Below are 22,995 nucleotides of genomic sequence, written 5' to 3'. Positions count from 1 at the left end.
AAAAAAAAATAACAAAAAACTTTACCCTAGAACTCACCCCTCCACCACACAACATATAAAAAAAGCAAAGCCTAGAGTCCACAACAAAAGCAACACCTGATAGCCAGCAATAACTAGCACAATAAATGCATATGCAGAACTACTGCAGAAACCAACTACCAAACATGACAAATAAAACAGAAATGAAACAGAAGAACACTAAGGAAATACAGACATAGAGGGACTATCAGAGGAAGAATACAGAAAGCTCATTATGAGGACTCACCAAGAATCTAAACATAGTATGGAAAAAGTATATTTCAGAGTTGAAAGAATATTGCACTAAGGAGTTAGGAAACACAAAAGAAGAGCTTTGAACAGAGTTTTCTAAGAAACAAGAAAACATCAAAGAAGAACTTTAATCAGAGTTCTCTAAGAAACTAAAAGCCATGAAAGGACTACAATCAAAGTTCATTAAACAGTTAGGAAACGTGAAAGAAAAACTTCAAACAGAATTGCATAGAGGAAAAGACACTTTGAATGCAGTACAAGCTCATGTAGAAGGCTTAGGAAGTAGATTCACTCATGTAAAAGAAAGAGTATCTAATCTAGAAGATATATTTAACCCACTCTAGCAATTTAAAGGTGAGAAGAGGAAAAGTTTAGAAAGAATGAAGTGACTCTTTGTAATTTCACAAACTCCATCAAAAGGTCCAATGTAAGAGTGATGGGACTTCCTGAGGAAGAGAACAGGGTGCAAGAAACAGAGATACTATTCAGGGTAATTTTAGCTGAGAATTTTCCTCATTCAGGCAATCCTGAGAACATATTCATTCAAGAGGTAGAGTATACACCTAGTTATATGAATGTAAAATGACTGACACCAAGGCACATCATTGTAAAACTATCAAAACTCAATGACAAGGAAAACATTTTGCAGGCTGCTAGGGAAAGGAAAAGAGTTACATGAAAGAAAGGTTATCAGGCATTCATTAGACTTCTCTTCGTAAACCCAAGAGGCAAGGAGAGAGTGGAACAACTTATTCAAAGTACCAAAAGAGAGGGAATTCTAACTATAAATCTTGTATCCCACAAAACTATCTTTCAAATATGAAGGAAAAATAAAGGCCCTGTCAAATAACCAAAAGCTAAAGGAATTTGTCATCATCAATCCCACCTTACCAGAATTAGTAAAAGGAATCCAATAAGAAAAGAGGAAGCAAAGGAATACACATTCTAAGTGAGGTAAACATCAGTAGACTAGATTTAAGAACACAATAAAAAAGAAAAGAACAATAAACCAGGAAAGGGGGTAAATTAATGGACAAAGCAGTTCTATCAAATGTTAGTTAAGTAAGACCAACTTAAAAATACTTTTTAAGATACCATATGTTAGTTATTACACTTATGGTAACCACAGTACAAAACAAGGAACAGAGATTTATAGAAAGTATAAGTGAAATCAATGAGGAACTCATTACAGAAACCCATCCACACAAAATGACAGATAGAAACAAATGGGTTAAGAGTCAACAATTTAAAAGAAACTCAAAACAAAAATTAGAATGAACATAAGTCAATCACATATATCAATAATTACACTAAATGTGAATGGCCTAAATTCACCTGTCAAAAGACTCAGAGTAGCTAAGTGGATTAAAGAACAGGATCCACCCATTATATGTCTTCTGAAAACACACATCCAAAGAAAAGACAAACAGAAGCTTAATGTAAGAAGCTAGAGCAAGCTATTCCAATAATTCAAAAAAATGTCAGGGACAGCTATTCTTTTCTCAGATTAAATTGACTTTCAAGTAAAGAAAGTATGCAGAGACAGAGAGGGGCACTACATAATGGCCAAAGATCAATCCAACAAGAAGAGATAACTATTATAAATATATATGTCCCAAACTCAGGAACACCCAAATATATAAAGTAAATACTTATTAAACTAAAGAGAGACATTGACAGCAAAAAAATCATACTAGAAGATCTAAAAACACCACTCACAGCAAGAGACAGATATGTCATAATGACATGTTTCAAGGAAATTGAACAACTTATTCAAAAATTTCTTGTGTAACTATAAAAAAAAAGTACGGCAATATAGTAAAGTGTCAGGCTACAAAATTATCATTCAAAGTCAGTGGCATTCCTCTATGCAAACACTAAGGTAGAAGAAATTGAAATCCAGAAATCAATTCCTTTTACTATAGCAACAAAAATAATAAAATATCTAGGAATAAACCTAACCAAAGAAGTGAAAGACTTGTATACTGAATATTATGAGTCACTACTCAAGGAAATTGAAAAAGACACAAAGAAGTGGAAAGATATTCCATGTTCATGGGTTGGCAGAGTTAACATCATCAAAATGAATATACTACCCAGAGCCATATACAAATGTAATGCTATCCTCATCACATTTTTTAGGAGAACACAACAAATGCTACAGATGTTTATCTGGAACCAGAAAAGACCTAGAATTGCCAAAACAATCTTGAGAAGAAAGAACAGAACTGGAGGCATCACACTCCCAGATCTCAGATTGTATTATAGGGCCATTTTAATCAAAACTGCTTGTTACTGGAACATGAATAGACATACTGACAAGTGGAATAGAATTCAGAGCCCAGAAATAAGCCCCCACATGTATGGACATCTAATCTTTGACAAAGGTGCCCAGACTATTAAATGGGGAAAGCAGAGTCTCTTCAACAAATGGTGTTGGAAATAGTGGGTTGAAACATGCAGAAGAATGAAACTGAACCACTATATTTCACCAAATAAAAAAGTAAATTCTAAGTGGATCAAGGACTTGGATGTTAGATCAGAAACTATCAGATATTTAGAGGAAAATATTGGCAGAACTCTTTTTCCCATAAATTTTAAAGACATCTTCAATGAAACGAATCCAATTACAAAGAAGACTAAGGCAAATATAAACCTTTGCTACTACATCAAATTAAAAAGCTTCTGCACAGCAAAAGAAACCACTACCCAAACCAAGAGACCTCTCACAGAATGGGAGAAGATCTTTACATGCCATACATCAGACAAGAGGCTAGTAACCAGAATATATAACGAACTTGCCAAACTCAACAACAAGAAAACAAATAACCCTATCCAAAAATGGGGAGAGGACATGGACAGAATATTCTCCATAGAAGAGATACAAAAGGCTGAGAAACACATGAAAAAAATGCTCCAAGTCTCTGATTGTCAGAGAAATGCAAATAAAGACAACAATGAGATATCACTTCACTCCTCTGAGAATGTCATACATCAGGAGAGGTAACAGCAGAAAATGCTGGAGAGGTTGTGGGGTCAAAGGAACCCTCCTACACTGCTGGCGGGAATGTAAATTGTTCCAACCTCTGTGGAAAACAGTCTGGAGAACTCTCAGAAGGCTAGGACCTACTCTATGTTCCTGCAATTCCTCTCCTGGGGATATATCTTAAGGATACACACACATCCAAAAAGATTTGTGTACACATATTTTCTTTCAGCAGAATTTTTAATAGCCAAAACCTGGAAGCAACCCAGGTGTCCAACAACAGATGAGTGGCTGAGCAAGTTGGGTATATATATACAATGGAATACTACTCAGCTATAAAAAATGGTGACTTCACTGTTTTTAGCCGATCTTGGATGGACTTTGAAAAAATAATGTTAAGTGAAATAAGTCAGAAATGGAAGGATGAATATGGGATGATTTCACTCTCCGGTAGAAGTTGAAAACAAGATTAGAAGAGAAAACACATGTAGAACCTGAACTGGAGTTGGTGTATTGCACCAAAGTAAAAGACTCTCTGGTGGGTGTGGTGGAGAATACAGGTCCAAAAAGGGATGACAGAGGACCTAGTAGGGGGGATGTGTTGTTATATGGAAAACTGGAAAATGTTATGCATGTACAAACTATTGTATTTACTGTTGAATGTAAAACATTAATTCCCCAATAAAGAAATTAAAAGAAAACACGAATAGCAAAAGCACTCCTGATGAAAAAGAAGAAAAATAGAGGCATCAACAGTGCCCAAACTCAGTTTATACTAGAAATCAACAGTAATTAGAACTGTGGTATTGGTGTTCAAGCCCCCTGGCTCCCCACCTTTAGCGGGGTCGCTTCACAAGCGGTGAAAAAGGTATGCAGGTGTTTATCTTTGTCTCTCCCTCTGTGTCTTTCCCTCTTCATCCAATTTCCCTTTGTCCTATCTAACAACAACAGCAATAACAATAATAACTATAATAAGAAGGGCAACAAAATGGGAAAAAATGGCCTCCAAGAGTAGTGGATTCATAATGCGGGCATCAAGCCCCAGTGATAATACTGAGAAAAAAACAAAACAAAACAACAAAAAAAAAACTGCAGTATTGATCAAAATGGACATATGGACCAATGGAATAGGATATACATCTCAGAACTAAACCATACTTTATAGGTACTTTATATATGAAAAAGGGCCCAAACTGGCTAATGGGAAAAGGAAGCATCTTTAACAAGTGGTACTGGGAGAACTGTACAACCACATGCAGAAAAATGAAAATAAATCACCGATAAACATAATACACCAAAATTAGCTCAAAATGGATCAAAGGATTAGATATTAGACCTGAAAGTATAAAATATATAGAAGAAGATATCAGTGAAACATTTCATTACATTAACACTCAGGATTTATCTGGAGACTCCACCCCATGGACAAGGGAAGCCAAAACAAGACTGAGCAAATGGGACTACATCAAATTAAAAAGCTTCTATACATCAAAAGAAAAATTCCATAAGAATAAATAGGAAACCTAACAACTGGGAGAACACCACACTTTAGAGAAGGCTGGACCATAGAAAATAAAATGGATCAAAGTTATTGTCTGGGGAGATGATGTCATGGCTGGAAAAAGGACCAGAAAGCTGGATCATGGAAGAGAGTAGCTCCCAAATATGTGAAAGGGGTATAAATATTGTTGACTGCAAACCCCATTGATTTGATCTTATCTGGGCCCCATATTCAGCTTAGAAGCCTATGTGACTTCTGCATCCATGTAGATCTGAGCTCACATTCTGTGGTCATGAGTAGGAACATTCCAAAATGCCCCAATATCAGGACCCATCTTCTTCAGGTGTAGCGTAGAGTATGTTATCCAGCCTCCCTTTGGAGGATGGAACATTCTTTACTGTTGTTGATACAAGTTGAGGGCAAGGTCCTATGGGGTCCTATGTGTTATTCCTGATAGAGATGACCAGTAACAATGGAGAGAGGGATTTATTTGAGGTTTAGGCCCATCTTGTCTGTTTGGGAATCTCAGGACTCCCCGATTAGGGACCCAGCTGATGAGGTGGCCTGATAGTGACTAAAAAGTCATCGTTAAAGTATGCTAGTCTCTTATCCTTATTCAGCTTTTTCAGTCCTTTCTTTGATAAGGTTTGCTTTGGAGTAAGTGAAGGAAGTGTAATAGGAAGTAGGTGAGGAGGGTCTCTAAGTCTAAGTAGACACTACAATAAGGCCATCATAATCAAAACAGCCTAGTACTGGGACAAAAATAGGTACACAGATTAGTGGACCAGATTTGAAAGCCCAGAACTAAACCCCCACACCTATGAATATCTAATTTTTGATAAAGGGGCACAAATTATTAAATGTAGGAAGGAGGTTTTCTTCAATAAATGGTTCTGGGAAAACTGAGTTGAAACACGCAGAAAAATGAAACTGAACCACTTTATCTCACCAAAAACAAAAATCAACTCCAAATGGATCAAGGACCTGTATGCTAGACCAGAAACTATGCAAAAGAAATTGTCACCCAAAGAGACCTTTCATAGAATGGGAGAAGATCTTCAAATGCCATACATCAGACAGAGATTAATAACCCAAATAAATAAAGAGCTCACCAAACTTAGCAACAAAAAAATCAAATGACCTCATCCAAAAAATGGGCAGAAGATATGAACAGAATGAGATCCAAAAGGCTAACAAACATATGAAAAATTTCTCCAGGTCATTGATTATCAGAGACATGCAAATAAAGACAACATTGAAATACCACCTCACCGCTGTGAAAATGGCATACATCAAAACTGACAGCAGCAACAAATGCTGGAGAGGTTGTGGGGACAAAAGAACCCCTGCTGGTGGGAATGTAAATTGGTCCAGCCTCTCTGGAGAGCAGTCTGGATAACCCTCACAGGGCTCGAGATGGACCTTCTGTATGACCCAGTAATTCCTCTCCTAGGGATATACCCCAAGGACTCCCTAACACCCAACCAAAAAGATTTGTGTACACCTATGTTCATAGTAGCACAATTTGTAATACCTAAATGCTGGAAGCAACCCAGGTGCCCAACAACAGATGAATGGCTGAGAAAGCTGTGGTATATACACAATGTAATACTATGCAGCTATTACGAATTATGAACCCACCTTCTAATGGAGTTAGAAAGAATTATGCTAAGTGAGTTAATTCAGAAAGACAAAGACGATTATGGGATAATTCCATTCATAAACAGAAGTTGAAAAAGAAGAACAGAAAGGGAACCCCAAAGCAGAATTTGATTGAGTTTGGAGTAGGTCACCAAAGTAAAAATCTCTGAGTGGAGGGTGAGAGTAGATGTTCAGCTTCACTGGGGAGTGGGGGTGGTGGACGGGACACAGTCCTATGGTGGCGGGAATGGTGTTAATGTACACTCCTATTAACTTGTAGTCTCATAAATCACTATATGATTAATATGAGAAGGGAAAAATTGATTGAATGTATCAAACTTTTTAATGCATAGGCTGAGTATATGTTCCTTCAATATAAGCACTTAGGACTTCAAATTGGTAATCAGACTGAATTTTAACAGTGGGCTCAAATTTTTAGTACATTTCTAATAATGACTTGTTCTTTGAAATGTTGATTCTCCTGAAAACTTAACCAGGGAGAACAGAAGCAACTGGTAATGTTACTTTATAATATACAGCTATATATAAATAATATCAAAGGACATAAATTATGATGACATCATGTATGATACAGCAAAGGCTAACAGGGATTTTCAAAGTTAACTCAATTGCCAAATAATGTGTTTATAGCAATAACTATGTATTGCCTTCTTAAACCCTAAGACAGCAAGAACCTCCCACTTCCTCTAGATAGTCTATATTTCCCCCAGTCCTGGAACCTCTAGGATGGGGCTCACTTTCCAGCATGCTTCTCCCAATTCATACCAAATGATACTGCATCTCTGGTCCCAGCCTAATCAATGCAATGAGTACCACCTCGGCACGCTTCACTTCAGCCTGTGTCCAGAGACGTCAGACATGGAATGTTAATCCTTCAGCCTCATTACTCGGGAGAGAACTTTCCTTTCTCATATGACTCCTTAATTCTATTTTGGGTGCTTCAATTCCTAGCAATGCCCCCAAACCTAGATATAGACCAGGTCCTATGAGATAGGGCATATGTACACATGTAGCCATAAATTAGGGCAAAATATATGCCTGAAAGCAAAAGTGCACAATAGTCTGCAGTGAGTCAATAAAGGAAGCAAGCAAGTAGAAAGACCTAAAAAGACATCATAAAGTACCTAATGAAATGACTTCTACTTAGACCTAGATTCCCTCCTTACCTACTTCCCTCACCTACATTTCCCTCAGTCACTCCAAAGCTAAACTTGTCAAAGTAAGGACTACAAAAGCTGAATAAGGGCAAGAGACTGGCATACTTTTATGTTGACTCTTTATTCACTATCAGGCCACTCCATCATCTGGGGCCCTACTCGGGGAGTCTTGGGATTCCCACACAGACATTATGGGCCTATAACTTGAATATATCCCTCTCTCCATTGTCACTGGCCATCTCTATCAGGAACAACACAATGGACCCCTTTGTGGGCCCCTATAGGACCTTGCCCTCAATGTGGATCAACAATGGTAGAGAATGTTCCATTCTCTGAAGGGAGGTTGGATAACATACTCTATTTACCACCTGAGGAAGATAGGTCCTGAAATTGCAACTTGGAACGTTTCTATTCATGACCACAGAATATGAGCTCAGACTTATAAGGATGCAGAGGTTACATAGGCTCCTATAATGAATATGGGCCCCAGATCAAATTGATGGGGTTTACAATCAACAGTATTTATACACCTTTCCAATATTTGGGAGCTACTCTCTTCTCTGATCCTGCTTCTAGCCCTTTTCCCAGCCATGACATCATCTCCCCAGACAATAACTTGTGACCACCTGCATATTATATGTCAGGCAAGGCAAAATCTAGTAAAGTCCCGGGCCCTTTGGAATATATGTAGAATAGACCTACTAGCGATTTCCAAAACAGAGACCTCAAATCTTCATCTGCAATATTCCAGCCTTTATGTTCATGATTATTCAACATTTTTTTCTGCTTTATATCTTAACTCTTTTTTTCAGCCACCAGGTTCCAGATGCTACCATGATGGCAACCGGGCTTCCCTGGGTAGACGACATCAGCAATGTGTCCTGGAGCCCTGTTACCCCAGAGCTGTGCCTCACTAGGGAAAGAGACAGACAGGCTGGGAGTATGGATCAAACAGTCAATGCCCACGTTCAGCAGGGAAGAAATTACAGAAGCCAGACTTTGCACCTTCTGCACCCCATAATGACCCTGGGTCCTTACTCCCACAGGGTTAAAGAATAGGAAAGCTATCAGGGGAGGGGATGAGATATAGAGTTCTGGTGGTGGGAATTGTACTCCTCTTATCCTATGATCTTGTCAGTGTTTCCATTCTATAAGTAAAAATAAAAAAAGAATTAAAAAAGAAAATAAAATGGACAAATATATCTAAACAATTAATAGAAATAATATTCAACCATGGGAGACTTATACCTTGGGAGAACTACTGTAGCCTTCAATGGAGGGAATGGGGATACTCTGGTGGTAGAATGGTACAGAATTATACCTCATTATAATTAAAATTTTTTTATTATCTATATTTGTTTATTGGATAGAGACAGCCAGAAATCAAGAGGGAAGGGGGAGATAGAATGGGTTAAAGATAGGGAGATACCTGCAGCCCTGCTTTACCATTTGTGAAGCTTTCCCCCTGCAGGCAGGGACCACGGGCTCAAGCCCAGTTCCTTGTGCAATGTAACATGACACTCAACCAGGTGTGCCACTAACCAGCCCCCACTGTCATAATTTTGTAAATAAATATTAAGTCACTAATAACATTTTTTGAAAAATCATAAACACCCAAGAAATCAGAAAACCTCACATTATTTGGGAAATCACTGATTTACTGAATAGTTGGAAGTCTTTTAGAAGGTAGAAAACTTTCATACTTAAACATTTCATGCTGACTAAAATGTCTTAGAGATATTAGTGGGAAAGGACCCAATTCTTTGACAAGGTAACACCTCTATTTTCATGGAACTTGAAGGGAATTGGAATTATTCTTTTGTGATTAAATGCAAGAGCAAACATAAACAGACCAAAGCCCATGTGCCTCTCAGTCTTGTTGCATACAGTGGCAGAGACTTCCAAGAAGTCAGTGCAGTTTAGCACCCACATATACAATGCAGTATGAAGGTGGTTTGCCTATGATGCGACTTATGCTGTTAAGTCTTTGGTCTTTGTGTTGTAGACTCAGTCTTACGGGACACTTAAACTATGAAGCAGAAATCAGTTGACATTTACCTGTAAAAACCCACTAGGATCATTTTCCTTAATCACCTCCAGGCAGTATTCCATGAGACCCGTGGTCTGGCGCAATTTTACTGTGCAGTGAGAGATCTGATCGCGAACCACCTAGGGTTGATGGGAGAAACAGAACAATTCAAAGTGGGGGAGGATCAAAAAGAAGAAAACTGGTATTCCCCCCAACCCCACTAGGGTTATTGCTGGGGTTCAGTGCAGGCACTATGAATCCACCACTCCCTGGTTATCATTTTTTCCTTTTTTTCTCTTTCATTTTTTCCTTTCTATTTCGCTTTTGATAGGGCAGGGAGAAATTTAGATGGCAGGGGTAGATAAAAAGACACCTGTAGTCCTGCTTCACCACTCATAAAGCCTCCCCACTGCAGGTGGGGAGCAGGGCCTTGAACCTGAGTCCTTGCACTTGGTAATGTATGCACTTAACCAGTTGCGCCACCATCCCACCCCCACAAACTGGAATTTATTAAGCTTCTTCAAACTGGAGTGCAAGAGCGTGATAACACAGAACTGAATTCATGAGAATATTTCATGGCAAAGCTGGCTATGGATAATGGCCCTGGAACAGATGGAGTAATGGATTTACAGGAACTTGTGACCCATTAGAAAAGCAATACTGAGAGATACTGACAACTGTGAACTGTCCTAAGCAGGAGTTCGTAGAGTCTGTAAAGGAAGTGTGCAAACCAGAATGTGTTTGCAGTGTCTGCTCTAGAACACAGTTACCCACTTTTGATCACACTTGATCCTTGCCTCTCCCTTCTAAACAGCCAATGTTACCATCTAAATCTACTTCTTTTTCTTTCTGATTCTTCTTTCTTAGGTGAGTGGAATAGCTTGGGGTAGAACTTGCTGAAGGACAATAATTTAGTAACCAATAAATCAGAGAAATATGGGTGCAGAATTAAAATTTGAGAATAATCCATTTAGAATCACTGCTTTAGTTTGAAAGTGTTTTTCTTTAAAGTCTATCCTTTATATATTTATTTATTTATTTAGGATAGAGACAGAGAGAAATTAAGGAAGGAGGAGAGAGAGGGAAATAGATTGATAGAACTGCAGCACTGCTTCACTGTTCATGAAGGTTTCTTCCTGCAGGTAGGGACCAGGGTCCTTGTTCACTGTAGTATGTACACTCTACTAGGTGTACCACTGCATGGCCCCTTGAAAGTACTTTTAAGGCTGTTCTATTTGACAAGCTGTGAGTGTGCTTTCACCTAGTAAGAGACCTCATGAACATTTCTGGCCCTGGGAAGTTGTCTCTTTTTTTTTTTTTTTTAACTTTTTAAATTTTTCATTAATGGTTTAAGATTATAGGATTATAATGTATAGTTCCACACCACACCCCCCACCAAAGTTCTGTATCCCCACTCTCCCTGGGTCCCAGTCTTTGCTCAGTGTCAAACTTTCATAGTCCTTGAAAAATTTCTTTCATTAGAGGTTCTCGGTTCAGTGACTTCAAGTTCTGAAGTGATTTTTGAAGCCTGGAGTCAATCGGGTTCTCTAGAAACCTTACCTACATCTTTGATATCTATATATGTTTTTTGCAAAAGTTTCAAAGAGATCCAGATTTACAGACTGTATAGGTGAAAACTGAAAGGAGTCTTAACAATAATTACTTTAGGTAGTGGGTTAAGCGCACGTGGCGCAAAGCGCAAGGACCGGCATAAGGATCCCGGTTCAAGCCCCCGGCTCCCCACCTGCAGGGGAGTCGCTTCACAGGCGGTGAAGCAGGTCTGCAGGTGTCTATCTTTCTCTCCCCCTCTCTGTCTTCCCCTCCTCTCTCCATTTCTCTCTGTCCTAACAATGACATCAATAACAACAACAATAACTACAACAACAATAAAAAAGACAAGGGCAACAAAAGGGGAAACAAATAAATAAAATTAAATTTAAAAACAAAACAAAACAAAATAACCCCAATAATTACTTTAAAAAGTCAGGAGGGGAGTTTAAGTGGGGAGGGGAAGGTTTGGGGTTCTAGGTTGGAGGTATTTTGCAGACACCCATCACATGGAGATGGGAAATTGTGCCCATGTGTAAATAATTGTACTATAAGCCATTAATCCACCCCCAAATGAAAAAAATATAAATGTAAAAAATATCAGTGTTCTTTAATTTTATTATATATTTTTTAGTTAAATTACATCCAGTTTCCTAAACAGCTGAAAAGTTGATGGGAAAATGCAAACTATCTCATCACTCTAATATCAAATTTTAAAGTGTTTGCTGTTTTATTATTATTATTATTATTTAGACAGTATTTGCAATCATAGTACATGCCAGTTTTACTCTCTTCCCATATAACATTATATCACAGGTATTTTCCAATTTTCCCCCGTAATATATGCTAATGGTTACATAACTATCCCACTGATGAGTTATCATAATTTCACTATTCCTGTTCCTCTATATTTTCACATTAAACATCTTTCTAATTTTTGCCAATTCATTATTACAGGTCTCTTTTTCTAACTGATTTATTGTGGTATAATACTTAAACTTTACCACTTTAAAAATATATTTACTTTATTTTAATGAGAGAGATACCAAGAGAAAGAGCAAAAAAAAATGAAAAAAGGAAGGCAGGAAGGAAGGGAGAAAGAAAGAAAGAATGGATGGAAGGAAGATCAGAGTACAGCTCTGGCATATGGTGGTATATATGATTGAACCTGGGATTTTGGATAGAGACACAGGCATGAAAGTCTTTTGCATAACCATTATGCTATGTTCCCTGCTCAAAATTTACAATTTTACTCTAGAACAATATCTAATTGGCTCTTATTGTCTGAATAACATACACAAATCTTGTCAGAGCACTGTAACCCACAGCAATTAGGCAAAACAAACTGATATGGGTTTATTTTCCAAAACATTCAGCTTAGTAAAAATTTTATGACCTGTATGTGCTGAGACAAATACATTATTCATTCCTCATAAAATTCTATGTCTACTTCTATAAACTTCCTTCTCAAACAACTTTTACCTAGTGCCAAAGTTGCTATCTGAATATTGGAGCTCTCTGACTACTTTTAAGAAGCATTATTGTTGCACTGCCAAAGAGTGAGTTTCAGTAGTAGCTTGCCATTGGCTCCTGTATTCTATGGTTCAAGGTTCTTGGAAGGACTCAAAGTCCCTGAAATTTCTTTTCAGCTCTTAGTTACTACAAATAGATATTTTTTTAAAAAAAATATTTATTTATTCCCTTTTATTGTCCTTGTTTTATTGTTGTAGTTATTATTGTTGTTATTGTTGTTGGATAGGACAGAGAGAAATGGATAGAGGAGGGGAAGACAGAGAGGGGGAGAGAAAGACACCTGCAGACCTGCTTCACCGCTTGTGAAGTGACTTCCCTGCAGGTGGGGACTCGGGGACTTGAACCGGGATCCTTACTCCTGTCCTTGCGCTTTGCGCCACCTGTGCTTAACCCGCTGTGCTGCAGCCCGACTTCCTTTTTTTACATTTTGATCAACCATTTCACTATGACCACAATTGTCTGTGAAATTACTGCTAACAGCTTAGCTACAGGTTTTCCAGAAACACTACTTTTGGGTATGTTTTTATTGATTTCCAGTTTCTGAATTAATTTAGCAAAATTTCCCACTTTATGGAAGTCAGCCATTAGAGCTTTTGAGAGAATATTTTTTCTCTGAGCATCTTTATTAGTTATTGTAGTTTCTATCTTCTTCACTCAGTGTTATTTTACCACTTACTGCTAGTATTATTATTTATTCCCACATTATATTTTTCATGGATAACAATTCCTATGAAGCCAAACCATAGTGCTTTTTCTTTTAGTCCCACATATCTCTGCTGTGGTTCTGATGCTCCATAGAAAACACTGGCATCAAGAACTCGTTTTCTTAGGAAATGTGCAACTTGCAGGAATGACAATAATGGGGACTGAAGAACAGTTTTCCTGCTTTCATCAGCATTAAAGCTCAAGCCAGTTTTCAGGAGACAATGAATAAACTTTGACCTTGACATCCTTCTTCCATTTCATGCATCCCTCCATCTTACATGGAGCTCTTTAAATATTTTCCTTTCTTTTTCTTTTAACCTTTTCTTATGGTATTCTTACTCATTATGGATTCGGGAAGGATATAATGTATTTTTTAGACTAAATAAGCATCAGGATTGTTTTCCTTCTATTCCAAGATATACTACCTTAAGTAGAACTAATTACATTACTTCTTAAAACAAATTCCCTTAAGTATACTTATATTTTAACCATTTTTTTCTATTTATTGTACAACTACTTTTAAGTTGCAAGCTTAAAGAATTTGTTCTTCATAGGTCCTTTTGATCACTTGGAAGACTTTCTACATGTTTCATCACATACGGAAGCCAGATGACTAAGTGATGCTTAGAAATGACTCAACTGTAAGTTATAGGTAAAACACACTTCTCTTCTTCTCTTTATTTCTCCCTTTCTATTTATTTTACCAATAGGGTGATCTCTGAGTCTTGGTATCTGTGCAGCTCCTCATTCCTAGCAACCTTTTTTTTTTTTTTTTTTTAAAGATAGGAAGTAAAGAGGTAAAGACTGAGAGGAGAGAGACGTCTGTAGCACTGCTCCAACATTTGTGAATCATGTCCCCTGGATGTGGTATTAAGTACTTTGGCTAGAAGATTTGTCTTGTAAAATATAGAATTTTCTATTTTTTCCTAGAGTTGAAATAATATATTTGTATCCACTGAAAATTACAGGCACTTAAATTAATGAAGAGTAATTATTTATTTACTTATTTTTGCTAGAGCACTGCTCTGCTCTGACTTATGGTGGTACTGGGGACTGAACCTAGGAACCTTGGTGCCTCAGGCATGAAAGTCTTTTTGCATAACCATTTTGCTATCTCATCAGCTCTTGAAGAGTATTTTGAATTTCTTGTGTGTGACCATTCTCCTATGTGATTTTAAGCAAATATTTCCCCATTCTAAGTACTAGTGTTTTTAATGCATGTGCATCCTTTCAGAAATAAGCCATAGGCTTTGAATTTAGAAAAGCATCATTTAGGCCTATTAAATAAAATGCATGTCTGCTTTTTAGGGAGGCTTGAGATGTTAACAGAAAAGCTGTGACCTTTCTATTCCAGAAGTGTGAAAGCCACTACCAGCCTCATCAATAAACATTAAGTGGAATATGCAAGCCTTAGTTTATAGAATACTATGTCTTTGTATGGCGACATTAATGAATGAAAAAAAAAGCCATTTGGAGAGATAAGCATCCTAGTGTGGCTCCGTACACAGAAGAGGACATTTACTGTTTATGATGGGCCACATTAATTGATGGAGTATGGTGGTTTAAAGGCTATACAGTGGAGTCACCAGATTCTATCATCTTCAAAGTATATGTTCTGTATCTTCTGGAGATAAGTATCAGTCCTGTCTGGGTTAAGGCAAAGGGCATTGCAGATAGTCTGATTGCCTTACACTGGGATTACCAACCACACATGGACACTAAAAACTAGTTATTTTCTGTTTTTCTTTTTCTCCCTGAGGATTTTAGAGTTGAAAGGCAATGAAGAAGTGACCTATCATTTAATATTATTCAAAATATGAATTCATTCTAAAATACTGGAGAGACAACACATTTAAGATGATTGTAGGGCTGGGGAGATGGTTATGTAAGACTTTCATGTCTGAGACTCTGAAGTCCCAGGTTCAACCCCCTACACCATCATAACCATACCTGAGCAGTGCTCTGGTCTCTCTCTGTTTTTCTCTCCATATCTATATCATTAAAAATAAATAAAGTAACTTTTAGAAAAGACAATTGTAGAATTATTTCAAATTATAAATGCTATATGAATGATAATGTCAATCTTTGGTATTTTTTATCTTATCTATTTAAATATTTATTTATTTATTGGATAGAGACATGTTGGAAATATGTGACTTATCAGAGTCAATAAACAAAGAGGAAAGTGGGGCCATGTGATCTCATTTTAGCATTAGCATACACATAATGCTGGGAAAAGACAGACTTAATATCTCAAAAATTGAAGATGACTTAAAAGTGAGTTTGCAGAAACAGCCTTGTCTTCTGGATATCCAGTTCTCTGCTCTTGCCCCTTCTCCTAGGATCTGGGCTGTTTGGAAACTGATGGCTGGAGAATGGACTTATGGCAGGAAGTAACTCATGCCAAATATTGGCTAGTTAGGTTTTTCCTTTCACTATTTCCAACATAACTTAGCATTATTATCTGAAAAGTTAAGCCTTCACTGTAGTTTTCATAATCTAACAAAACTGCCAATTTTAACTAACCCCTAACACCAGAAAGCCTTTTGTTTTTCAATAGAGACAGAAGGAAATTGAGGGGAGATAAAGAAGAAGAGAGATAGAGAGACGTCTGCAGCATGTCTTCATCAACTGTAAAGTTTCCCCCTGCAGTTGGGCACTGGGAGCTTGAATCTGTATGCTTGCACATTGTAACATGTGCACTCAACCAGGTGCACTACCATTTAGCCTTCCTTTTATTTTACTTAAAATAAAAGACATTTGTAAAGTTACTGAATAAGGTACAGACCTCAATAGATTTTATTTTATTTTTACTTTTTTTCCTTTATTGGGGGATTAATGTTTTACAGTTGACAGTAAATACAATAGTTTGTACATACATAACATTTCTCAGTTTTCCACATAACAATATAATCTCCCACTAGGTTCTCTGTCAGCCTTTTCTAGTGCCAGATTTTAAATGTTGCAACAAAGTCCCTGTGAGGATCACAGACAGTGAGAACATTAGAGAGACCCAACTAAGGATAAATTTGGAGATATGTTAATAAAACATACTCATAGGACAAGAAACCTGGGGCTCCAATTTATTCTACTGATTGTGAGATTCTTATCCAGTAGTTCTAAATGTGACTCAGTTATGTTTCTTAAAAGTTCAAAAGTGGAGGCAGGTGATGGTGCACCTGGTTGAGCGCACACATTACAGTGCACAAGGACCCAGGTTCAAGTCCCTGGTCCCTACCTGCAGGGGGAAAGATTCACAAGTGGTGAAGCAGGTCTGCAAGTTTCTCTCTCTTCCCATCTTCCCTCTAGATTTCTGGCTGTCTCTATCCAATAAATAAAGATAATAAAAGTAAATTTAAAAATATTTTTTAAAAGTTCAAAAGCATTTTCCTTCCAGTAGCTGTCTGACATTTGCTTTAGAGCTCACCACATCCTGAAAATAGATATTTGGTTCCAGTGTTTTCTTTTCAAAGCACAGAAAAGTATTAGCTGTAACTTACATTTCAAATAGTGTTCCTAAAATATGGTCACATACACATATGTCTCAAAAGTCTTTTTATAAGCCTTTAAAAATAGCTCACCAAACTCAGTGATACTTTATCACTAGTGGTATGCTAATTTAATAATCAATTGTAAACTCGGGTAAGTGAAGAATTTCTTGGGTTCCTAAGCAATCAGTCATACTATGTGTATGGCAATTCTACACTGTGAACTCTGGGATTACAGAAAATAAGTTTCTAGGAGCACTTCTTTGATGTTTTGAATGAAACTATATTCCCAATCCTTCTCCCTCAATGATAACAAAAACAGTAATAGCTAATAACATATTGATCACTATGTAGAATGTTCTTCAATGCCCTCTGGAGTGAGAACTACTTTATCCACAAATGAAAGAAACTGTGTCATGGATTTTTTTCCAAGATTAGAAACTGGGAAGTGATAAAGTGTATCCACACACTTGGGTCCCCATAATAGATTGAGCTCTTTACCATTCAGTTCCATTTTGCCTCAGCAACAGAACTATTCAATCTGTTCAAGTAATCAGTTCTTTCAGAGAGGGACATGAGTAGATTACAAAGACTGTCTTTATACACAATCACTTTCCATCCTTTATAGGCTTTTGGATAGCTCAAGAGAGAAAGTTGCCAGAAAAACACTCGTAATTCTCTTCTTTGTCAGCAACAAGGAGGCCTCTGGAGAATTTGGCCAAAGGGAGGCAGGAGACCATAAGATTTTTCTTACAGACCTGTGAGTGATGGGTTAGCCAACGAAGACAGAAAGAAGTACTGTGCCTGGGAGTGATGTCTATAAAAGGCCAGTTTTTTTTTTCTGCACAAATTTTAGTAGCAATAGAAGTGATAAAAAAAGGGATAAGATGGGGGAGAAAAGCAGAGGGAGAGGACTACGGAGGCTGGCATCAGTAGTTATGGCTTTAGCATTTCTTGCTGTTTTTAGATGTAGTGACAGATATAATAAATTGAAAACAGCAGAGAAACAAATCATTAGAGACAGAAGAAAGAATGGCTCTGCTGCCATGGGGGCCAACCAGCCACCTGTCTCTAGTTTCTAGAGCCCTTTGGGATCTGGGGTAGGTAACTAGCCTGGGCAGGGGAAATGAGGGCAGGCAGCTGCCTTGGTTCAGCAGCCCATGAGTGAGTGCATCAGTATGCCCTGTCAGGAAGGTCATTCAGGACTGATGGACCACATCATGTGTCTCTACAGCAGAGCTCCACCATTTCCACTTAGTTCCATCCTGTTGTGGCAGCATGAAGGAGGGCGGGAATAATAACCCTCTTTTTTTGGTGTAGATAAATGATTTTCTCCATTTTTTCTTTTTTGTATGGGAAGAGAATGAGACCAGAGCATTGTTCCATCATTTTACACAACAGTAGTGATGAAGCTCATGCATGCAAGGCATGAATTGTACCACTAAGCCACTTCCCTAGCCCCCTTTGCTTTAATATATATATATTGCCTCAAGGGTTATCACTGGGACTCAGTGCCTGCTGCACTATTAATCCACTGCTCCTGGAGGCCACTTTTCCCATTTTTGTTGCCATTGTTGCCCTTGTTATTATTGTTATTGCTGGTGGATAGGACAGAGAGAAATCGAGAAAGGAGGGGAAAATAGAGAAGGGGAGAGAAAGATAGATACTTGAAGATCTGCTTCATTAGTTGTGAAGTGACGCCCCCTGCAGGTGAGGAGTCAGGAGCTTGAACCAGGATTCTAATACTGGTCCTTGTGCTTTTGTGCCATGTGCACTTAACCCACTGCACTACTGTCTAAATCCCCTTGTTTTTATATGTAATTTTCTGTCTAGATTGCTGCCTTTTTTTTTCTCTCCCATATAAAGAACTGGTATTGTCATTATAGTCACTGTATGACTTACCACAAACTACTCATCGTGGTCTGTTCAAAGATGCCAGAAAAGCATCTTCCATGTTTGTAAAAAGAGACATACCAAACTGCTTATATTTTATGATGAAGGTCCAGGTCGTGGTTCACCCAGTTGAGCAACACATTGCCATGTGCAAAGACATCAGGTTTGAGGCCCTGATCCCCTCCTCAGGAGGTATGCTTCATAAGTAGTGATATAGGTATGCAGGTGTCTATTATTCGTCCTTCTTCTCTATCTCCTACTTCCCTTTCAATTTCTCTGTCTTATCAATTAAAAATAGAAAGAAAAAAAGAAAAACAAATGGCTGCTGGGAGTGGGAGATTCATCATGCAGACAGTGAGCCCCAGCAATAATCCTGGAGGCAATTAAAAAAATATGATGTACTGAGTGGCAGCTGTGTTTCTCTCCTTTTCTCTCCTGGGTCAACTAGGAATACCAAAGGAGACCACCTGGGACAGCAACAAGACAGGACTAGAACGACTTCAGGAACCCACCAAATCACTGGTGAGTGCAAACACATGTGGTTTGTGGACAGAGAGGAGCCTAAAGAGAGATTAAGTGGCAGGTAACTGTCTAGCAGTTTACCAGTTGAGACACCACCTCCAGTCTGTTTCACCAACAAAAAGAGAGCTGAAGGGAAGAGAGGCCTCCCCTAAGACTCACCAAATGCAACTGTGAGTCTCCACTGCTATTGCCCTCAGAATCTGGAGCAGCAGTGGGGAAGCCCTGTGCTGACATCAAGGGACAGAGAACTGACCAGGAAACTCAGGAAAAGATCTATACCTTGGTGGCCTAGCAGTGGGGCTGTGAGAGTCTCTTTGCATAGCCACTGGATTATCTCTGCCACACCCTACTTTATCTCTTGGTCAGCAGTGAATGATTAAGCTAAGAGGCCTACTTATATTTTAAAAGCCCTCAGGTTCCCATAGCCTACAGGGGAGGAAAAAAAAAGGTTTTTAAGCCACTGAGCTCCAACATAGGGATTAAAATAATATTGAAACAACTGTCAATTTCCACAATTGTGAATCCTTTAACTACCTTACTTAGACACAAGTCAATCCAGGGAAGAGTGATCAGTAATTTGAAAAGTTCTGAGAGAGGGAACTCATAACATACTATATATAATAGTTAAACCGACAAGAAGAAATATTGGAGAAATGAACCAGGACAAAAGTCCAGCTGAAAGGCCCCCAAAGGTTGAAGCACAAAATAATGAGGTCAATATCCAAACACTAGTTAATGAAATAATCACAGGAGTGAGTAAAGACTTTGAAAGAATTGTCATCAGAAATGCAGAAACAACAAATGAGACTCTGGAAGAAAACACCAGTTATCTCAATGTTATTAGAGAGCTGAAAGCTGAAATAGCTGAGCTTAAGAACACAACTAGATGAACAAGCTAAAACAATATCAGAACAGGGTAAAAAAAGTAGTTGGACTCCAGAAAACAGTAGAGGGGAGAGAGAAGAGAATAAATGAGGCTGAAGACAGAATTAGCAAGATCGAGGATGAATTAGAAACAACTATAAAAGAAGAGATCTCAAAAAGAGATTAAGAGATACTGAAAACAACAACAGAGTCTTATGGGATGACTTCAAAAGAAATAATATACACATTATTGGCTTACCAGAGGAAGAAAGATAGGGAGGGAAAGAAAGCATTCTTCAGGACATAATTGCGGAAAATTTCTCTAGTCTGACAACACAAAAGACATAAAGGTTCAAGAAACCCAGAGGATCCCAAACAATTAACCCAGACCTAAAGACACATCTTGGATGGACCTTGAAAAATTATGTTAAGTGAAATAAGTCAGAAACAGAAGGGTGAATATGGGATGATCTCACTCTCAGGCAGAAGTTGAAAAACAAGATCAGAAGAGAAAACATAAGTAGAACCTGAACTAGAATTGGTGTACTACACCAAAGTAAAAGTCTCTGGGGTGAGTGTGGAGGAGAATACAGGTCCATAAAGGATGTCAGAGGAACTAGTGGGGGTTCTATTGTTATATGGAAAACTGAGAAATGTTGTGCATGTACAAACTATTGTATTTACTTTTAGTGTAAAACATTAATTCCCCAATAAAGAAATTAAAAAAAGAAAAACAGAAAAAAAAAACATGATGTACAAAAATGATTGGTTTCCTATTTAGAGAGAAAGCCTAGCCATTCTTCTTATTTCCCAAAAGATAGCTAGCATAGCTCTGTGTTATTTAAATTACATTCTGAGCTCTGCTCCTCTGCCCAACCCCTAGATACTAGCAGGTGTGCATCAGGTTCTGACTGCCTGCCTGAATGATGGATGACTGGGAGATGCTCCTCTGCAATGAGAGGAACTTTTACCATACAGAGGCAGTTGAGAGGCATGGTCCAGATTCTGAGGTTTGAAGCCAAGTTACTAGCATCAGAATTCTCAATCCTTACACCAGTTCTTTTAATCTATTTTTTATTCATTTTTATTGTTACCAAGATTATTCATTGGGTTCAATGCCTATATGATAGCTCCATCATTGTCAGTGACATTTCTTTCTTTCTTGTCTCATTTTTCTAACAGAGGAAAACAAGAGGGAAAGAGAGAAGCAGAAAGGAGAAAGGAAAACAGAAACACATACAGCACTCTCTACTATTTGTGAAGCTTTTCCCTTGCAGGCAGGGATCAGGGGCTAGAACCTCTGTCCTCAGGTATAGCAACATGTATACTATACTAGGTGCACCACTGCCTAGACCCACTTACTCATTTTTGTTTTATTTTAATGAAAGAGAAACATACACATAAAGAGAACAGCACACTATTCAGTACTGGCTGAATGCTGCAGACTGAACTCAGGACCTTGGAGCCTCAGGCATGAATACATAATCATTATGCTGTTTGTCTAGCTTCACTTAAAAAAAATAAAAGGATGGGCGGAGCCAAGATGGCAACTGGACAGTAGCTGCACCAGTATGAGCTCTGACAACAACTGCTAGAAAGCCTTAGAAATCCTGGCCTTCAGTGATACAAACGAGGCATCCTAAATGTGAGTCCAAGGAGGTGACTATAATTCAATTTGGGTTAAAAATTCGAGCAAAAAGAAAGCAAATTTCTTGATTATTTCTTTCAGCTCCTCTCTCCCCATAACCAGACCCTGGGTTTGGGAGCTGCTGCTAGCAGGCTCCCTGCTGAGCTCCTTTCTTTACCAAGATTCCTGACCCACCAGGGTGCCACTCCAACCAGTCTTCCAAATTTCTAGGATAATTTTGTTTTTCCTCTGAGTAAGCCACTTAGACCCATTTGGAGTGACAATTAGCTAATCAAGCAAGCCTCACCCAGCCTGGGAAAGACTGCTTGAAAGTTTTTTTTTCTTTTGTTTGATTTTGTATTTTCTTTCTCAATCAGTTGTCTAGACTCAATGTGCATATACTAACTGGGAGTTGTCCAAGCTGTGGACCCACTGCTTGGGCTTTTTACTCTGTTCTATTTTACTAATACTATTATATATACACGCATATCCCTTTGCCCCCCTTCCCTCAGGTTGACCAAAATTAACTCTTAGTATACCTTCCATTGCTAGGCGACAAGAAGTATCACTCACTGTCAGAGAAACGTGTCTCACTTTTCTTTTTTTTATATTTATTTATTTATTCCCTTTTGTTGTCCTCATTGTTTTATTGTTGTAGTTATTATTGATGTCGTTGTTTTTGGATATGACAGAGAGAAATGGAGAGAGGAGGGGAAGACAGAGAGGGGGAAAGAAAGATAGACATCTGCAGACCTGCTTCACCACCTGTGAAGTGACCCCCTGCAGGTGGGGAGCTGGGGGCTTGAACCAGGATCCTTATATCAATCCTTGCACTGTGAGCCACATGCGCTTAACCTGCTGTGCTACTGCCCGACTCCGTTGTCTCACTTTTCATACCTCCTCTATCCACTCTCGCCTTTCTCCCACCTCCAAGCCAATTAAAAAAAAACAAAACAAAACTCTCCTTTCACTGTTTTTTTAACTGTTTTCTTCTTTTCTTTTTTATTTTCTCTCTTTTTATCCTATCTTCCTTTCTCCCTTCCTCCTCCTTCTGCCTTCTGAATTCACTGATACTCATTTGTGAACTATTTCAGGGAAGAAAAATGACTCAGAGCAGACTCTGTGTTTGTTCTGCTCTACTTCCCCTTTGCCTCTTGCTAACCCTAGAATTTACAGTGGACAGTAGATTTGCATACTTGTCTATTCCTGC

The 22,995-nt window shown here is 38.2% G+C and overlaps 1 protein-coding gene across 5 annotated transcripts in view; it reads right to left on the bottom strand.

Annotated features, from left to right (window-relative positions):
- The window catches only part of TRIM9 (tripartite motif containing 9), a 144,687-nt gene that overhangs the window by 37,182 nt on the left and 84,510 nt on the right, over positions 1-22,995 (bottom strand). For all 5 annotated transcript variants that reach the window (XM_007536040.3, XM_016193852.2, XM_060174977.1 and 2 more), the window contains exon 4: positions 9,635-9,745. In XM_007536040.3, the coding sequence (XP_007536102.1) occupies positions 9,635-9,745 (111 nt within the window). The remainder of the gene's footprint in view (positions 1-9,634; positions 9,746-22,995) is intronic.

This window comes from Erinaceus europaeus, chromosome 16, assembly GCF_950295315.1.
Source record: "Erinaceus europaeus chromosome 16, mEriEur2.1, whole genome shotgun sequence".
NCBI lineage: Eukaryota > Metazoa > Chordata > Mammalia > Eulipotyphla > Erinaceidae > Erinaceus > Erinaceus europaeus.
The sequence above is the reverse complement of the archived record's forward strand: the minus strand, read 5'-3'. Positions and strand labels throughout refer to the sequence as shown.